At 41.2% G+C, this 19,501-nt stretch overlaps 1 protein-coding gene across 1 annotated transcript; it reads left to right on the forward strand.

The window, feature by feature from the left end:
• The first annotated feature begins 13,009 nt into the window (after window positions 1–13,009).
• LOC149281993 (palmitoyltransferase ZDHHC9-like) lies at window positions 13,010–19,501 on the forward strand. The gene is made up of 9 exons (XM_089498746.1): window positions 13,010–13,176; window positions 14,746–14,906; window positions 16,183–16,341; window positions 16,778–16,915; window positions 17,017–17,065; window positions 17,627–17,729; window positions 17,989–18,092; window positions 18,911–18,998; window positions 19,361–19,501. The coding sequence occupies exons 1-9, from the start codon at window positions 13,010–13,012 to the stop codon at window positions 19,499–19,501; spliced, it is 1,110 nt and encodes a 369-aa protein (XP_089354872.1).

The raw sequence follows: 19,501 nt of genomic DNA on the forward strand, positions 1-19,501 counted from the left end.
GTCACCAAGCACAAAGCCAAGCGTCGCATCGCGTGGTGTAAAGCACACCGTCACCGGACTCTGGAGCAGTGGAGACGGGTTCTTTGGAGTGGGGAATCACGCTTCTCTGTTTGGCAGTCTGACGGGCGAGTCTGGCGGATGCCTTGAAAACATTACCTGCCTGACTGCATTGTGCCAAATGTAAAGTTTGGAAAAGGAGGGGTAATTGTATGGGGCTGTTTTTCAGGGGCTAACGCTTCAGCATACAAAGACATTTCGGACACTGCTGTGCTTCCAACTTTGTGGGGGCAGTTTGGGGAAGGCCATTTTCTATTCCAGCGTGACCGCGCCCCAGGGCACAAAACAAGCTCCATAAAGACGCGGTTGGATGAGTTTGGTGTGGAAGAACTTGACCGGCTGTAGGGCTGCAACTAACGATTATTTTCATAATCGATTAGTTGACTGATAATTTTTTCGATTAATCATATAAAAAAATTATGTACATTTGTGGATTATGGAAAATAATTTAATGAACAAACTGGATGTTAAAAACAAACAGCAGAATAAAAAAACTTTGAGAAAAATGCATTTCTTGTTGTTATCTGAGCCCAGGCTTGCCACACTGCCTCCCAGATATGCCTTATACCCCAGATATGCCACTCCGCCCTCCCCAGAATCACCCGCATTCAAGCAGGGATATAAACCATAACATACTGGTAGGAAAAGCACCAGTTGGGCGTTTTATATAAGACCACAGCTGGGTACAATAGAAATGAGTCAGCTCCACACTGTGCCGCCATGAGAATCTGCCCCTTCACCCTGAGACTAGGGCAAAAAGAGTTCCCAGGTATGCTCTATTGCTCTTGCCCCTTAGGGGCTCTCATTTCGTAGATAGCCTTGATTATTGTTTGTTGATTCGTACAGCACCAGTGGAACTCTGTATTTAATATAATGTTAGTGACCCTTTAACTACTGGCTGGTGCTTGCTGATGTTGCCCCCTTTTACTGCATTAGCCTGTGCGTGCCTGGTCCCCCCGCCCCCGGGGACAGACTTAGCATGGATCGAATCTGCTTATCACGAATATACTTCACGTGATAGCAGACTTTGGATGGAAGGCGCTGCGATCACAAGCTGAGGGCGGCGCTAGGACCCAGGCGTAGAATGGGTATGAACGACTGGCACAAATATTGGCCAATCAGAATCTAGGACAATGGCTAGAGGTCGGTCTAATGATTTCGTTGGACCAATAGCGCTGATCACTGTCTCGAGCGCGTGACGTCAAAGGAGTGAAATTAAAGAAGCCGAGATTCCCCGGAGCACTGTCTAGAACAGAGTGGAGCGGTGATAATTAACAGGATGCCCCCAATCGTTTAAACAGGGACCGACTGGATTTTATAATCGGGGGGGGGGCACGGTACTGGATTTAACGGGGTGTGAGCGGGATCAAAGCTTTGGATGTGGTGCGGGCCGGGGATCAGACCGGATCTGAAGGTAAATGGGTTGTGGCGACCGTGCTGCATTGTATCCAGTATACGAGTAGCTGTGCATAAGGCATATAGGTGGACAGGGGAGATGGGGGGGTTCATGGAGTGTGCTGCTCATGGCTTACGGAGGGTGGGGACTTGGCTGTGAAATCTCTGGAATCCGGTGCATGTCTGGGGCCTGACCCCATGCAGACAATGTGGGGCTTTAATCACCCAGAGACAGCCTGTGATTTCTGCCTGCGTGATCCCAGATCGCCGTGGAAAGGTCAGACCCCGCGTGTGGGGGGACAGAGCCTGCAGCATGGCTGGGCTGGTTAAAGGGAAGGCGAGCCATCATTCTGACAGTGTGGGAGAGGCAGGATACGGGGAGGGATGCTGCCTGTCCGTATCAGTGTGACAAAGGGATTAGGGTGGAGTGTGTGTCTTCCCATCTATGTTGGGTGAGTCTTCTTCTCCCACTGATCTTTCCTTTCTCAGTATGTCCCTCCATGGTCCACACATATACAATGGTGGGTGTCCTCCTCTCCGAGTGCTGCAGGTGAGGTCTGCATGGTAGATGAGGTTGTAGGGAGGGTATCTGCAGGGCAAGAGATGACCTAGAAGAAGGCCTGTTTATGGTGGGATGGGTGGTCTTTCTCCTCACTTTGGGAAGAAGGGTGTATTTTTCCATGTGGGAGGATTGATAGTTTCCTATTCTCTTGTACTCTGTTCCCATTAACGTTGTGTCCTAGAGGTGTTACGGTTTCCTTTAAGTATCACTGGGGGCTGTCTGGGGTCAGGTGGTATGTTTACCGACAAGCAGACAAAATGACATTGTTTCTCGAGTTCGTTATGCACCATCAGGGTGTTCCATTTGGAAGGAAGGCCATGGAATTAACCTTCTCTTGTACGGTAGAATGAGGGGGTTCAGTCCCATGTAAATGATGGTGGGGTAATTATCTGATGATGTGCGTTTGGAGGTATGATTTTCTTTGTACGGTAGGTCAGGGCTGGTTTATGATTCGGGTGGGTGTGCGATTTCCCTATATAGAACAGTTGGCGGTTATTTCACCTTTCCTTATGCCAGGGATGGGCAGTGTAATTTCACTATTAAAGCCTGTAAGTTCCATAGTCGTACAGATTCAGGTGGACTCAAGATTTTTCTTTATGTTTATTTTAAAGGAGATAAACTGGTATTGAGCAAGGGATGGTTTATAATGTCCAACTGCACTTATGGTACCTCCTCCTTATGTACTATGAACCCTATGGCTGTAAGGATTGGTTAAAGCTAAAAATTCACATATGTTCCACTGCTATTAGTTTTTGGTATTTTACACGTATGTTCGTGCATGTACCTGAATTCTACACGCATCTATCAGCTCCTAGACAATGTATCTTACATGTTAAATTAAACAAGCAGCTCTTTGATTTCCTTAACTTTTACAGTAAGGGGAACATTTTCTAAAATGTCACATCTTGGCATTTATCGTTGTAGAATTTTCTATATGTAACACAGTTGCATAGTTAATTAGGTTGAAAAAATGACATATAGTCCATCAAGTTTAACCGTTCCACAAACCCATATAACAAGGGCGTCCAACGTGCCGCACACAGGCCATGTGTGCCTGCTAGACATTGAGCTGCGACCCGCATGAGATCTGCAGTGGTAACGGCACCTCCAACCAGAGCTGTGCCTAGGCAGATGCAGGGAGTCTCCCTGACTTCTCCACCGACCGCTTCTGTGTTTTCTGCAGCTTCTCTTCTCTTTCCTCTTCTTGTTCTTCTGTCTTCTTTCTTTATCTGCTTCTCCCCATGTCTTCTTTCTTCGTCCACTTCTCAGTGAAAATCTGTGTCTGGATCGCTGTATAATGATATGAGTCCTGCTGTATGTTTTTTCTCAATGAAAAGTGAGTGTGGCCCACGCACACATACATTTCTGATGAAGTGGTCTACTGTAGAAAACAAAATGTGGACACCTCTGCCATGTTGTCTGATCCAGAAGTAGGTAAAAAATCTCTTCTTGACTGCAAGGCAGTCGAATGTGGTCTAGAAGAGTAAAGATGGCAGAAAATGCTGTTATGTTTAGATTGTTACATATGGTAATTGTTTCCATGTACGCAACGTCACGTAAATGACACTTTGTTGAACTCTGTTCTTCAGAGCCTGTGCTACGTTTGCTCTGCGCTTTAGGGATTAATGATGCGCAGGTCAAATGTTTACAGACAATGTTGCCGAGAAATATTTAAGGGAATATATGACTTTGTCCAAACATCTGCTATATAATGTTAATTGTTTGCAGATTACGGTATAACCACAGAGAAGGTTTCTAATATATCAGGAGAGCCGCCATCTTACCTTCCTGTTCTCAAGATTTCCATGGCTGCTCCTCGCGTCATGTACCGCTCTCCTTGTGTTGCTCTCCATCTTTTATGGCAGGTGATAACACCCTAATGAGTAAAGTGTTATACTATCTGCCGTATTATTTAGGTTCCTTAACGGAGTCCTTGAACTTTGAAACCAAATATCACCACCGATTGCAAAGATTTTAGATGCCAAATGCTGCGAAGGTGGCCGTTCCCATTGAGATTGCTTTTGGGTGCCCTTGTCATCCATCTTTCTGGTTATGGAATGCAAGTACATTTTGATGGGTACCAGGGTGATGCCAATGCCCTCCAAACCAGCTGCCATCTGACTTTTTTTCTGGCTATGACCCCCAGCCATCCACCTCCATCACTAAAGGTTATTATTGTTTTGATTCGTATAGCGCTGTTGTATTCTGCAGCGCTGTACAATGGATAAACGGGACACGTACTAAACTTGCTAGCAGAGCCCTACAAGCCCGCTATTCTTTCTAGGAACCTTATATTAAATTGTCGTAAGGCTAGGTGGCAATCTGTGTGTGTAAATGTATCTTTGTTATGTTTTTTGTTGACCACCTTTTTTGAAATTCTAGAGCTCTACAAAATATGTTGGCGCTTAATAAATAAAGGATAATGGAACAAGTACTGCATCGCATAACAAGCGAGTGTGTATACATAGTGTATATAGTAGGGCGTCAATGGCTAGAGATCTTGTCTCGGATGCCAATTATAAATGGGTACTGGTTTTTAATCACCTCACCGTTTAGTATGTGGGAACTATTTACATTGGTTGCATAATTTAACATACATTTATTACTGCTCTGGGATCTCTTGGGAGTTGACATATTTTTTTTGTGTGCTGTAATAGGTACGAGACGACAGCTAATTACCCTCAGGATTTCATTGCTAGGGTTATGATCAACAGTGGAACGGTTCCGTTTACTAATGGAAAGACGTACATGTTTTATTTTCTCTACAGACCTTCCTGGAAAGTTTAATGTGATTGTCCACTTCCTCATTATGCTAATTAATAATTATGTTTGTTTTAGCTATTCGTTATAGGCAAATATTTCTGAAGACTTTAATCAAAAATTATTACTTTTTCCGTTTCCAGACTTTTATCTAAACCTCTACAGGTTATTTGTAAGATGCTTGCCCAGTATATGAAAGGTTTCCATATTTATTATTAACTTGCCACAAATGTGCCGAAGATTGACTTCTTATTGGGCGATCGGGCTCCCTGGTGGGCCACAATTCAGTTTACCAGGAGATCGCTAAACTCCCTTTTAACCCATCCATTTTCACTACAGAGTGGTTATCCACCACGGACCCCCATAGTATCGCACCTTTACGCCGGTTCTCCTTTGGAGGTAGTGTGCTATGACGTCACGTCCCTCCACAAGGACTCCTCACGGACAGAGGAAGACTTTGTAGGTCCGAGCGTGTGGGCAGCTGAGGGTACTCAGGCCTAGGAGAGCATCTCCATCAAAAACCTCGCTGCTGTTGTGCCTCCCATTTAGCGTACTTTCTTTACCAGTTGCAGGATGCTCTTACTATTCTAATTGGGAATCGACTTTATTGTGTGTTGGTAGGCCTCAAGCCTAACTCGTTTTACATTAAATAACCTCTGAACACAACACTGTACGTACATATTAATTCTGGTGCCCATTACCAGCATCACGGCACAACTCAAGATATGTTGCTGGTCATCCCTTATCGCAAGAGCCTATATGGCTGGAAATACTGTCACCGCGAAGAAAAGACTACCAGGCATTTATGCTGAGCAGCTAATTTCCAGAAAATCCATGCAGCTTTCGGGATTCATTAGTCAGGATGAGCAAAGTTCAATCCGCTATGAGGCGGTCGGCAGAATACCGCAGAATGATTTATTGTCCTGCATACATTATCCTAAACTTAGCCAAGAATACGTGGCTGGTCAGAGACATAAAGCAACATAAAACTGAGCAAAAGAATTGAACATGCTGAGCAGTACAGGAAAACATTGGAGGAACTTCTGTAATTCACAGGCTTCAAGATTTTGTATATGTATTCTTGTATGGCTGGGTAAAACCTGAGAGGAGAAGGGTGTATTGGTCTGTTCATTAAATGGTGTAAAAGCACAGGCGGATTGAGGAGTATTGGGCTGGAGGGGTGAAGACTTGCATGCATAAACCAATGAGAAGCCTCTAGTCTACCTGATGTCCTCATTAGAGGGTTACATGTCTGTGATCTTGCTGGCTGCTCTGTTGGTTGATGTTGACTTCACTGCTACAGAAACCGAGATCCACTGCACTCTCCTGCTAGATGTCCCAGAGACGTAATGCAGAACCGCTGGGCTCCCTTCAGATTTGGGTTCATGCCAACGTTCATTGTGTCCCATGCAGCTATACCCATTATATTTGGCTTTTACAACCTCAACATTGGGTACTTGAAAGATGAACTTCCTTCACCATACCCCCCCAACATTTCAGATGTCAAAAGTGGGTCACCTTTGTTGGGTAGGACATAAGCGTTCCAAGGGTGCGGTTAGTTGAGATCATTAAAGGGGCAGGACAGTCCACCTGTTTTACCACCATGCAATGTATTGACGTATAATGCCAGGGTATGACTGTAGTAATTTGGCAAATTCATATTACGCTCGTTGCTAAGGAGACTGCACCACTTTTAAAACTTTCCAACAAGAAATGTTCTTTATAAATACCTGACTGTCAAGCTTCAGCCATGAACAAGTTTCCTAATAAGGCCACTAAATCACGATCTGGCCATGGTTCCAAAAAGTATTAAAATTCACTATTTAACGTTGCTAAGGTGCCTTAAATTCCAAGGTTTAAATTTTTTTTATTTTATTTAAATCCCCCTGAATAAGTTTTTGCTTTCGCAAAGTAACGACTGCAGCAAGGCTTCGGCTTTGCACACTTGGGTGACAGCGGTACATTGTTCCGTAATGTTACATCTGTTATAAGACTGACAGGAGAGAAAGGCCCTGCGATTCTGTAAGGACACATCATTAAATATTGTGAGTGCTGGGACAGATGGTAGGAAATATTGGCAAAATAATTACTTTTAAATGGCTGCTAGTGGATGGAAAGCGCTGATAGCACTGAATCCTGAAACTTTTTTTTTTTTTTTTTTTTTATATAAAGAATATTAATATTTAAAAATGACAATATGGCAACAGCGGTTTCACGTCTTGGCAGAATGCCTTTTCCTTCGTATCTGGTAGATGTTGTGTTCAAGAAGGATGTTCCCATAGTCCCATTTTATTATTCTATATATTTGATCGGATGCGCTGGTGACAAATGCATATATCTACCTCAAGTTTAATTTGTATGCCATTTATTTTGAGGGTACAGCCCTGCTGCAACATTCAGAGCCCCAATAGCTTGTATGCCGAGCTCTCGAAAGAAGCGCTATAGCCACAGAGCCTTTAAACCCATCAGCTCTGTTTTCTTGTGCCGCATGGCAGTGGGCTAGCGCTAATCATGGCTACAGAAAATATGAATGAGCGATTCCGTCATAATTAAAACAGTGTGAATTCAGAATGAATAAGCGTAACATTATATGATCTTCTGTTACATTGACTTGCATAAATGTAACACTTTTTAATTAAGCTCAGCATTAGAAACGGTATTCCAACTACTGTTGAATGCCGAAGCCCTACGCAGAAAAAATATTTAATCATGTAAACTTTTGTGAGGGAATGCTTATTTGGCGACAAAACCAAAAAACTTTTTTTAGTTATTAAACTTAAATTGGAAGGATTTTTTTTCAATTGATTTTATTTATTTAACAGCAGGAGAGCTCAAATCATTTTTTTTTTTGTCTAAAATGTAGAGTAATATTCATGCAGAACGGCACAGATTAGATGTAGGGGGGAAGGAGTAGAATGATATGAGGTTTGTTTACTTGTGGATAAGGTGGTTATTGAGTCTGCTTAGAATAATCGTATGAAAAGACTCAAAACACTGGGAGCCCTAGCGACTCGTAAAACACGCATAATGTAAACATGGCGCTGGAAGAATAACGCATACAAGCCCATTCAAGCAGGTTGGGTACCTTTGTCAGTCAACAGCAGGATCAGGAGATCAGCAGATTAGGCAGTTCTCCGGTCCCAATAAAAGCTGTGAAAAGCTTAATTTATAAGATATATTTATGTTAATGTTCCTAACAGCTTAATTGATCTGATATTTAGAACCATGTATCCCCGTCTTCTCTGATTTCTATGCACCTTTTATAGTTCTATATACTACTCAGGGCCGGCCTTAGGGGTGTGCGACCTGTGCGACCGCACAGGGCGCCATGGTTGCAGGGGCGCCTGACTGGGACTTAGATTAAAGCATCGTTTTGTTTTTTTTTGTGTTTTTTTTAAAACTTTATTTAACATCATTCATGTTAAATAAAGTTTAAAAAAAAAATGATGCTTAAATCTAAGTCCCGGTCAGGGGCGCCGAGCGGTTGCTCGTGAAGTTCTCGGCAACCGCTCGGCGCCCCTTACTCTCCGTGACTCCGTCGCTGTGCCGGCATCTCATGTTGAGCGCCGGACTATTCCGGCTCTCAACATGAAATGCCGGCACCGCGGCAGAGAGAGAAGACGGATGCCTCCCGCTCTCACCGCAGGACTCCGGCAACAAGGTAAGTGGGGGGGGGGTGTAGTTTGAAGGGTGTAGTTTGAAGGGGCAGAGGGGGGGGTGTAGTTTGAAGGGGCAGAGGGGGGGGTGTAGTTTGAAGGGGCAGGGGGGGTGTAGTTTGAAGGGACAGGGGGGGTGTAGTTTGAATGGACAGGGGGGGTAGTTTGAAGGGGCAGAGGGGAGGGGTAGTTTGAGGGGCATGGGGGGTAGTTTGAAGGGGCAGTGAGGGGGGCGCCAGAGGAGTAGTCCGCACAGGGCGCCACAACGCCTAAGGCCGGCTCTGATACTACTCATAGTCTAAAACTTGAGCGTCCAAAGCTTAAGTAAAGCAAGGAAGGTTTAGAGTATTGGGAAGGTTGTAGATATGTGTAACATCATCCCAGCAGAAGTGGTAGAGGTTTAAACAGCAAGGGAATTTAAACCTACATGGGATAGGCATACGGATCCTGAATCTAAGACGAGACCAAAGGCTAATGAAGGTTTGAGTCTTTACCGCAGGAAAAACGGGCAGACTGGACGGACCAAATGGGTCTGATCTGCCGTCCGGTTCTGTTTCAATTAAATAGGAACATGTATACATACAGAACTGAAATAATAATACAAATTATTTTTTATGGTTAATTTAGGAAAACTACGGAGTACATACAGTATGTTGTACATAATTAGGAACTTGCCCTTGATCATAAGACACGAGGTTCTGCTTTTTACAGTTATTTCATTCGTTTCCCCTTTAACAACGAGCTAGATTTTCCAAGAAGCTTCTTTTTTTTGAATGTTTCTTCAGATCTATTCTTAGATATAATGGTAGGTTTGGTTTTAAGATCTGCTTGACAGCTGGAATAGTTGAAGGGGGATTGTCCTTGTAAAAACAAAGATTTCAGTGTGGCCACATTCCGTCTTCATTCTTTATACAAATGCGTGACAGACACTTTGTGATTTACTTTTAGGGGGCTTTCACATAAGATTATCCCAAATAATATTGCTTTTTACCCTTTCTCTTATATTTGATTAAATGTAAACATCAATTTTTTTATATATTTTTTTTTTTACTGGTTCCTCCTATAAAATATTTATTTTACAGTGCGCTTCACAAATATTGGCACTCTTGGTAAATATGAGCAAGGAAGACTGGGAAATTGTCTTTATTGTTTAAGACTTCGTATTCAAACACACAAAATACTCAATACTGGGATCTCTGCGGGTTTGACCCAGAGAACAATAGGAGAAGCACAAATTCTCTGGGTCAACACCTGAATGCTCCAGGCCGCGGGAGCGGGGTCTTGACATGCCCCACTTCTTGCCCATTTCCCCTTTAAATGGGGGTGTTTCCTGCGATGACAGAGGGACCTCTCGCCAACGTCGGTGGGCAGTCCTGGCCGTGTCCCACAAGGGTAGGCTCCGGGGAGCCCAGAAGTTCCCAGGTATGAAAATACTCCGCGCTCATGGATATCAAACAATTGCAAACACAACACATGTTTATAAAAAATTTTTTTTTTAAATATATGTCATAATTATTGGCACCCCTATGAATTCATATGATAAAAATACAGTTGAAGTATATTCCCGTTGATATTTTACATTCTTTAGTACACATGGGTGATAAGGAGCAGGACATTTGTTCATTGAAAATGTCCATTTCCACCATCAGGGCAATAAATAAGACTCTGTGGTGCAGCGGTATCCCCCTTCTCTTTACAATGCTGGTTCTGTCCGGCGCTGAAGGGGTTAGCTGCTGGTGTCCCGACAGGAGGAAGCGTAGTTTGGTGGAAATACCCAGTCGGGGTACAGGGCGTCCCGACACACACACACACACACACGCGCGCATCTCTAGAGCTGTAGGCTCATATGCAGTCTTCCAGAACAACTCCCTACGTAGGCCAGTCATCTACACACCATTGGTGGTCACAGCGATCATGTGGCCTAGATGGGCCACTATTGGTTCTCGTGGGACTGCATTGCTTGTAAGTAGTAGGGTGTAGTGTAGAGCAGTCACTCTTTGCCCAAGACGTTCCAAGCTTTCTGTGATGACGTTGTACAGAATAAATGCGTAAAGAGGTTATAGGCATTCTCGGTATCTGTTATGGTTTTATAGGCGTGTTCTACATGCATACCCTCAACAATTAGCCAAGTAGCCATAAATAAGTTAATATTATTTAACAAAGTATATGAATAATAATTATGCTGCTAATTACTTGGAACAGTAAACCAGTGACTTGATTATAAATATATTCTGCATGGAAACTTGTGCAATTCTACCTCCGTAATTTTAGTGTCATTTTTATGGAATTGGGAAATAATGTAATTGTTTTAAAATGGAAAATATATTCTATTTAAAACACTGTCATAGTGTAAGTATAATACTATATATATATATATATATATATATATATTTCAGAAGATCCAGAAGAAGGCTGTTTCCAAACTGCTTTATAGAACATATCCGCAAATATTTTTTCCAAGGACAGAATGTGCGGGACGTATTGATGTCTATGGCCTCGTTTCTTTTTAGATCTTGATGTCCCTCTTTTGATTCCTGGCTTTAAAAGGAGGCCAGCGATCAAACGGGGACTCAGGATTTTATTACCGGTAGAAACATGTCTTTGTGTAGCCAGGGTTTTCAAACAATCTTATAAAACCGATGATCATATGTACTTAGCATGTGCATTGGAGATTCTGCAATCAAGTTACATGTTCTGGAGCCTTAGCTACAGTGACCTTTGAAGTCGGTCCAACGAATAAGAAAACACGAAAGAAATCTATAAATCAACATTGAATGATAAGGAACGCAGGCAGGCTGTTTCTAGCACACCTCAGTATTGGAAGAATGGTATCTCTTGCTGTGTTTGACCTAGTTCTTGTGTTTGCGCTGGTTTTAAAGTAGAACGCCACACTTAGAAAGTCTGTGTATAAAATGAATAACCCCAAAAAACAGTTTGTGTATTCTGCTTTATCTATACTAAGAATTACACGGATGTAACATTGTTCAGTGCAAAGGGTGATTTTGATCTTCCTTTATAGATGTATAGTGGGTTGTTTTTTTTTTTTTTTGTTGGTTTTTTTTAACAATTTTTGTTCCAGAGTTATGAGATGGATTTTTTTTTTTTTTTTTGCAAGTTAGTCTTCTGCTTTAATTCGTGAAATGAGAGAGAACGTGTTCATCTTTAGAATATGTATATCTCATGCACTGCTCACAAATAGGTGAATTCACAATCTCTTCAACTGCTTTATATCAATATACATTATAAGCGAAACTTCCTCACATTACATCTAAGCCTCTTGCCCTCCAGTTCTCAATTATAATATCTCTTCCGTCAAGAGAAGTTTTCATCAAGTGAAGTTGGGAGAGAAATGGAAAAGAAATGGGTTTAATATATTGATTTTTCCTTATATGAATTCGTACTTTGCTGAATCAAACAATTTACGTAGAGCAAGGGGGGGGGGTAAGTCTGCTGTTTGTTTATAACATCCAGTTATTTTAAATAAATGGAAAATGTTTTTTTTATCCGATTAATTAAAAAAATCTGCCAACTAATAGATTATGAAAATTATCAATAGTTGAGCCCTAATGTAGATTTAGCAGCAGCTAAACATTTTTTATCATATAACCTTAAAGCACTGTGTGTAAACATATGTGGATTACTTTATTTATCCAACTCCTACGAAGAAGGGAGCATGTGCATAATGAACCTAGTATAAGCAGCGCTGGAACCTCTCTGTCCACATCTGTTACTTCCCAATTAACCTAGCGGTGCCCAAAGAGCCTGGACTGCCTGCGGTGGTAGAAATCACTTAACCGCTAGGACCCAGGGTAAGGTATCCAGATCTCCGCTGTAATGGGCGACGCTTCTCAACAAGGAGTACAGTAGGACCGTAGTTACACTTATTGCTGCCCTTTAATCTTTTTAATGTTTCTGGTCAGCCAGTCACAGTTGTCACCACCATTTTCTAGACCCTTCCTTCCATACGTTTTGTATCTTGTAAATCTCAGTGGTAGGGGGAACGCTTTTTTTACGTCAAATATTTCTTCCAAAGTCTATTCCAGAGAAGACTCCCGGTTTCCATTAACCAATGACCTTTTGACTATACAGCATGTCCTAGGAATTTAGTTTATGGCGGATTATGGTGTGACGGAGAAGCTTTAAGTAACCACTGTACTAGTCGCAGTGTAATGCAAATATTAACATATCTAGAGTTACAATTTGCAGGCATGAATAATACCAGTCCCTCCTGTGAAAATATTGTTGACCTCATTAATATTATTATGTTGGCTGTATATGCGAGTATCCTGAGAACCCCACCTATTCAGGAGACTTTATGCAGTGATTTAAAATGTGATCCTTGTAGAAAAGCTTTCAGATTTTCAAGACTTTGACCACATATCATGTGTCGGATAATGTAGACGGTGATTTTAGATTTTAAGTTTCCTTTTTTTTTTTTTTTATATCGCATCCAGGTCGTTGTTCGGCGTGATTATGAAGCCTTGCACACATAGGCTTGGGACGGAGACCCTTGGATAGCATATCTGGAGCTGTGCGTAGGCTGCATTCAGAGAGGGCTTCGAAAAGCAGAGGTGGAACCATGTCGGTGATGATGGTGAGGAAGAAGGTTACGCGGAAATGGGAGAAGCTTCCGGGGAAGAACACGTTCTGCTGCGATGGCCGGGTGATGATGGCCAGGCAGAAAGGCATCTTCTATCTAACATTGATTCTTATACTGGGCACGTGTTCTCTCTTCTTTGCTTTTGAGTAAGTTCTATACATTTGCAAGTCGTATCTACTGTTATATGGATCAGTGGAAACTATGTGTCTTTGCAAAGATTTTGGCGAGGAAAAACAAAAACTCAGGAGACTTCTATAAGATTACAGATCAATGGTACTTTTTCATTACTTTTCCCTGGATCAGTGTATATTGGAATCAGGAGAAGTTATGATTTGCCTCAGCTGAAGTCCTGTTACTGATTCATACCACCCAGCCAAGCTGAATGCAGAGTTTTGTTGTTGTTGTAAACTCTTGTTACATTACTTCCTTGTTACGTTATTAAACATGGTTTGGCATGGATATACTTGTCTGGCACCTACAAATATTTGCGTACCTTGGAATGGTACCTGTGCGGGTGTTCATTTATGTAGCCACCGGTGGTTCCTTTTTCCAAACTCATGAGAAGCGCCAGGTACCGGGTTCTGTAGAGACGGTGCCACCTGGGCACAGTCCTCCATAGTATATATGTGCCGGCTGGGCACATCAGAGTTATTCCTTGTTGACCTTTTGGGACAGCGGATCGCTAACACCCCCCCCCCCCTGTTTTTTGCAATCAAGGTTGGCAAGCTTGTGTTTCCATAAACAGATATAGTAGTACTATTGAAAAGTCAGTATTATTAACAACATTGTGCACAAATCCTCTTATCGTCAGGAGCTGCGTGTGTATTCCTCCCAGTAGGTTAGCGATCCTCTATTGTTAACCTACCCATTGTTGAGGGGTTTACGTGGGCTTTGTAGAGGTGGGGTGTGGACAACAGATATTTTTAGGGCAGGAATAACTCGTTTTGCCACTTTTAGGCACACATCCTAAACTTAGTATTTTGCAGGCAGATAGTGTTACTATTTTGTACTTTGTATTTTTCTTTGTAATATTGGTAATTTATTGTTCTGAGTGTAAGTGATCCCCGTACAAAAAATATGTTGCATATTATTTTAGCCATTGTCAGCTGGACTTTCTAAAGTTCAGAGCTTGCGCAATCCCCCTGACATTTAGATAATGCTTCAAACTGAACCAGTAAAGTGAGAGAAGCTTCCACCAAATAGTAATAATTAATAACATGGGGTTGTTGGGCCACAACCAGGAACAGGCCTGTTTGCTTTAGTTTGTGTTATGATGTGTGAATAATTTTTATTGTCCTGTCAAGAGGCAGTTTTTAAAGCCGCAATGAGGTGTGACCGGTTTCACCGTTTATTTGTTCGAAGGCTGGCTAATTAGGTCACACAATTAGGTAATTTGTGTTGCTACAACCTTTTTAAGAGATCCTTTTGTTCTGGGTACAAAAACATACACCTATGTAATGGATACCATGGGAGCCGCCATGTTATCCTCCTGTTTTCAGGACCCGACCAATGTGTCTGTCTATCTAATCTGCCTATTGATAGATGGGCATTTGCCTGGTGACCAGTCTGGGCCTGTACATGGTGTGTAGGTAAAGTCGATTTTAATAGAAATGCTACCAAACAAATCAATATCCCACTGAAGGCCCACAGTTTTCTTTGTGACTGCACCGCTACATGTTTTTCTATTTTTGATATCTATTTCCTTGTTTCTGAAGGTGTCGTTACCTAGCAGTCCACCTCTCTCCAGCCATCCCGGTTTTTGCAGCCGTGCTCTTCCTTTTTTCTATGGCCACCTTGCTGCGGACGAGTTTCAGTGATCCCGGCGTTATACCGCGCGCCCTGCCCGACGAAGCAGCTTTCATTGAAATGGAGATAGGTAAGGAATGACACCGGCCATGTACCCGCTTTGGAGCACATTAATGGAACAAAGCCTTCGGTTTTATCATAAACTGCGGATTTACTTGAAGCCTTAAAGTCATTCAGACTTCCCTGTCTCAATCACATACTAATAAAGCGGTAAATCCTAGAACTTGTTTTCTGTGATTTGTTTCTTAGGCTTTAAACATTGAATAACGTGTATTGATCATAGAGGCAGAAAGGCCTAGAAATAAAATGGAAATGTTCCAAAAAAGTGCACTTTAAATACTTTTTCTATAGGAAAATTGTTGGCCAGACCTTAGGTCAACATAACCTTTGATGCTAGTTATTTACTTTAAAATCAGATTGGACTCTTACGTGATGTAAGTGTGAGGGCCGCTTGTATTTTCGTTTGCTTCTTTAAAAGATTGTATTATAATTACGTACATTACGATACGTGAATGTCATTACCCAGTTGGGTTCCATGTATGTGTGCCACCTGTGTTGTATCAGAACATTAAGCATGTTTACTCATTTGTACGGAGAGTCTTTAGACTTGGGCTAGCACAGAAGGATATATAGAGTCACACAGTGCTTTAGGTGCTTATAGGTCTTCTTCATATGGAATTACTTAATTGTCTTCTGCAGAAAAGACCTCCGAGGTCTCCAAAGCTTATAGCACTTCATCTTTTTATGTTGGCCTAATAAAATTTTGACGAACGACTCCATCTTTGGAGCTACACAACCATATTCGTTTTTCCTCTTGGTATGTACTTTCAAATAGCCTGTCCCCACACAAAGAAAACCTCACAACGGCCTGACTAATGGAATCTCCGCAACCACAAGATTCTGAAACGCGGCCTCTGTTTCATATTATTCAGCGTGCCTTAGGATACAGGGTTAAGAATTGGGAATGAGTCTTTTTATATGCCCGGCGTCTAAATTTAGCTGGCATGACGTGGAACAAGTTGAACGAGACGGCAGATATTTGCATTCTGTTCCTCCCCTTTCTTTCTGGAACAAATATGTTACAGTATGTGGATCCCTGTTACTTTTTTTTTATTTTTTTTTTTTGTATTTTCCTTACTAAGGCAGGCATAGAAAGAAGGTAAACTTCCTGCCCTCGGTAAATCATCAATTTTCCAGTGGCAACAGGAATTAATGTTGCAAGTGTGTTCCACTATAAAAAAAAAAAAATATAATGGCGCTAAGCACTTCATACAAATTGTCTCGAAATATTTTTCTCTATAAACTTTCTTTCTTTTTTTTTTTTTTTTTTTTTTTTTTTGTTTCAGAGGCAGCCAATGGGAATGTCCCCCAGGGTCAACGGCCACCACCTCGCATAAAAAACGTCCAAATAAACAATCAGATTGTGAAGCTGAAATACTGTTACACTTGCAAAATCTTCCGTCCTCCCCGTGCCTCGCACTGCAGTATCTGTGATAACTGCGTGGGTGAGTAACTCACTGGGGTAAATCTATAGGACTGCATGGGTTAGGATGCTCTGCTCATGATCCTGCATCATGGACTGCAAGATAACAAACTAATATTTGTGGGTCTGAGGTTGTCTCCCGAATGTAACAGCAGCCTTCTTATTATCTGTTGATCTTGGGTCATTTTTATCCAATTTTATGTGCTTTAGCGCATCCAACAGGAAAAAATGGGGGTGAAAGTGTTAAAGGGACATCATCAGCAAAAACCTATATAATTTATAGATTATGCAATCAACAAAGGATATGGTATTTTTTTATAAAAACCTTTTTTTAATCACCTCTTGGGAGACATTCACCCTAATCTGTTTTTATCGAATTTAATTAGAATAGATATTTTACACAAACGCTACTTTTCGGAAACCCCAATTACTTCAACATGAGTACCATTCTTTTACAGAGCGTTTCGACCATCATTGTCCATGGGTTGGAAACTGTGTTGGAAAGAGGAATTATCGGTATTTCTACCTCTTCATTCTGTCTTTGTCCCTTCTGACCATTTACATCTTCTCCTTCAACATTGTATATGTTGCTCTAAGTGAGTTGGTCTTCCAAATTATATCGTATCTACCACAAATGTTGAAAAACGCCAAAGCTTCTTTTCTAATGTTTTTTTTTTTTTTATTTTTGCTTTTACAGATACTTTGCAAGTTGGTTTCTTGAATACAATCAAAGAAAGCCCAGGCACATATCCTTTTGATATTCAGTGATGAGTAGACTTCTGTTCATTGATGTTTATTAGAACAGTTGAAAGGAACAACCCCCCCGAAAATTAAAAACTATACGTGTGGTGACCGCGCGCGTCCCCCCCAAATGTATCATTTATTTAGCGATTATTCCAACTTTTTTTGGATTTAGACCTTCTGATCAGGAAACTGGTTTGTCTGGGAGAAGGAATGTATCATTGCACATGTAATTCCCTGTCATTAACCCCTTGCACAACAGGATGAAGGAAATAGGAAAAGGAGAATCGTGGAATGGAATTGATATAGAAGAGGAGGTTAGCCTAGGCCTAAACCGAATAATGAAATTGGAAAAGGCAATAAGAAGAAGAATACACTTTATGTAATGAAAGATAATACATGAGAAAGCAGAATGTGATTGGGTTCAAAAGGGGGAAGAACTGGTCATAAAATGCTTAGTCTTGGCACATATTGGCCAAATATTTTTTTTTTTTTACATTTATTTTTTTTATTTTTTTGAGCGGTTGTTGACCGAACAAAGTTTTATTTCTTAATCTTTACTTCACTGTTCTGGAAGTCTTCATTTGCTTCTTCACACTGTGGTCCGTCGTAGGATTAACTGGTTTCCACACATTCTTGGTTTCCTTGAATCAGACAACTAATGAGGATGTAAGTGCTCGTTCAAGATCTGATTTTTATTTTATTATTCTTTTTACTTTTTTTTTTTTTTATTTTATTCACTTTGTGTATTTTTCACTGCCTCTTACATATTTTGACTTTCCTTCAACTGAAATATATTAAGCCACAATCTGAAATTCCAACCTGATTTAATACGTTGCGTACTTTGTGTAAATCAAAGGGTTCCCTGGAGGATCCTACAGAATCTCTTGTGGTTATAGCACAACTTTTTTTATTTTTTTCTTGACAGATAAAAGGCTCCTGGACTGGTAAAAACAGAGTTCAGAACCCATACAGTCATGGAAACCTGGCGAAGAACTGTTGTGAAGTTCTTTGTGGGCCTGTTCAGCCAAGGTACCGATCAGTTGGGGTGATCTGTAAAATTGAAACGTGTATCGATCGAGTCATCAAAGCAACTGTCCACCTTTTTGTAATCTATCTTTGTTTAAGTTCAACATCCAGAGCACTGTAGTTCTTTCCTTCTTGGAGTTTTGTCATCTTTGCTGGAAGATGTTAGCTCTGGTGATGAGTCTGACATACGCTTAAAAAACAAACAAACAAACAAACAAAAATAAAACGTAAATAAATCCTCATCGTCTCTTTCTGCCAGAAATATTCCTTGAATACTGGCAGAATAGATCATACTGAATGTTGTCTGATATTTTTTAGTTGATTCTAAATAGAAAATGCACAGTTCAGTAACTGACCAGGTTAGCATAGAATCTTAGTGTTTACTAAGCGTTTTGTTGCCCAGACAAGTAATTTTTATTTAATTTTCTAATGCTTTGTCAGTTCCAGTTGTATTTGGTGTCTGAAATCCTTATGAGATTAAATCCTCCGTTTCTGTTGAAACGAGATATAATAAATATATATTAGGATTACAGTAGTGCTCCCTGAGCGGTGATACCTTTTATACTGAGCGCTGATTTCATCTCTGAATCTGCTTCGTTGTATGCCGTGGGTTCCTATAACTATAAAGATGATGTGCTCTGTTGTGGGTGCTGTTCAAATTAAAATCACCAGTGTTCCCAGTGCCTTCACCTGTAACCAATGCCCACCAGTTAACCAGTCCATTCGCTCATTCAGTTGACTCCGGTTACATTAAGATGAAAATACTTTTTTACACTGTCTTTTCGTAATCCAAAAAAAAAGCTAATTTACTCTTTTTGCAGCGTGCTTGACAGAAGAGGAATATTGCAGGAGCCGACTGGGCATCAGGGGCAATCCGAACAGGAAAATTGCACCTCGCAGCAGGATCCGGTAGGTTTTCTGCCAGAGCACTGCGGTGTATAATATCATATTGTCAGCTTCGCTGTGTGTGTGTGTGTGTGTGTGTATATGTATGTGTGTATATATATATATAATATAATATATATACACACACACACACACACACACACACATTGGAATGTGCCAAAAAGTACATATATTCAAAGGTATGGCAAACTAGAATTGACCGACTAAGAGATATTGTTAAACTAGGTAAAAAGGGCTCTGACGTATCATTCAATAATGTTATTACTTAAATACATCTTGTTAACTTATTTCAGCTTTTCCATTTTAATACTGGGGGAAAAACAGATTGCATGGAATAGTTTATTTATTTTCTGCTCTTTTTAAAGGTTGTTGCCGCTGCTAAGCTGACGTCCACTGAACCGGCTGAAAATCCCGGTCCCCAAGAGGATAAGCCACCGCAGAACGCTATTGAGATGTCTGTTCAGATGCCCGAGGATCCAGCTGAAACAAAGGAGAGTGAAAAGTAG

The sequence above is a fragment of the Sceloporus occidentalis genome, unplaced genomic scaffold, assembly GCF_023333645.1.
Source record: "Sceloporus occidentalis isolate IW3139 unplaced genomic scaffold, rSceOcc1.0.p SCAF_125, whole genome shotgun sequence".
Lineage (NCBI taxonomy): Eukaryota > Metazoa > Chordata > Lepidosauria > Squamata > Phrynosomatidae > Sceloporus > Sceloporus occidentalis.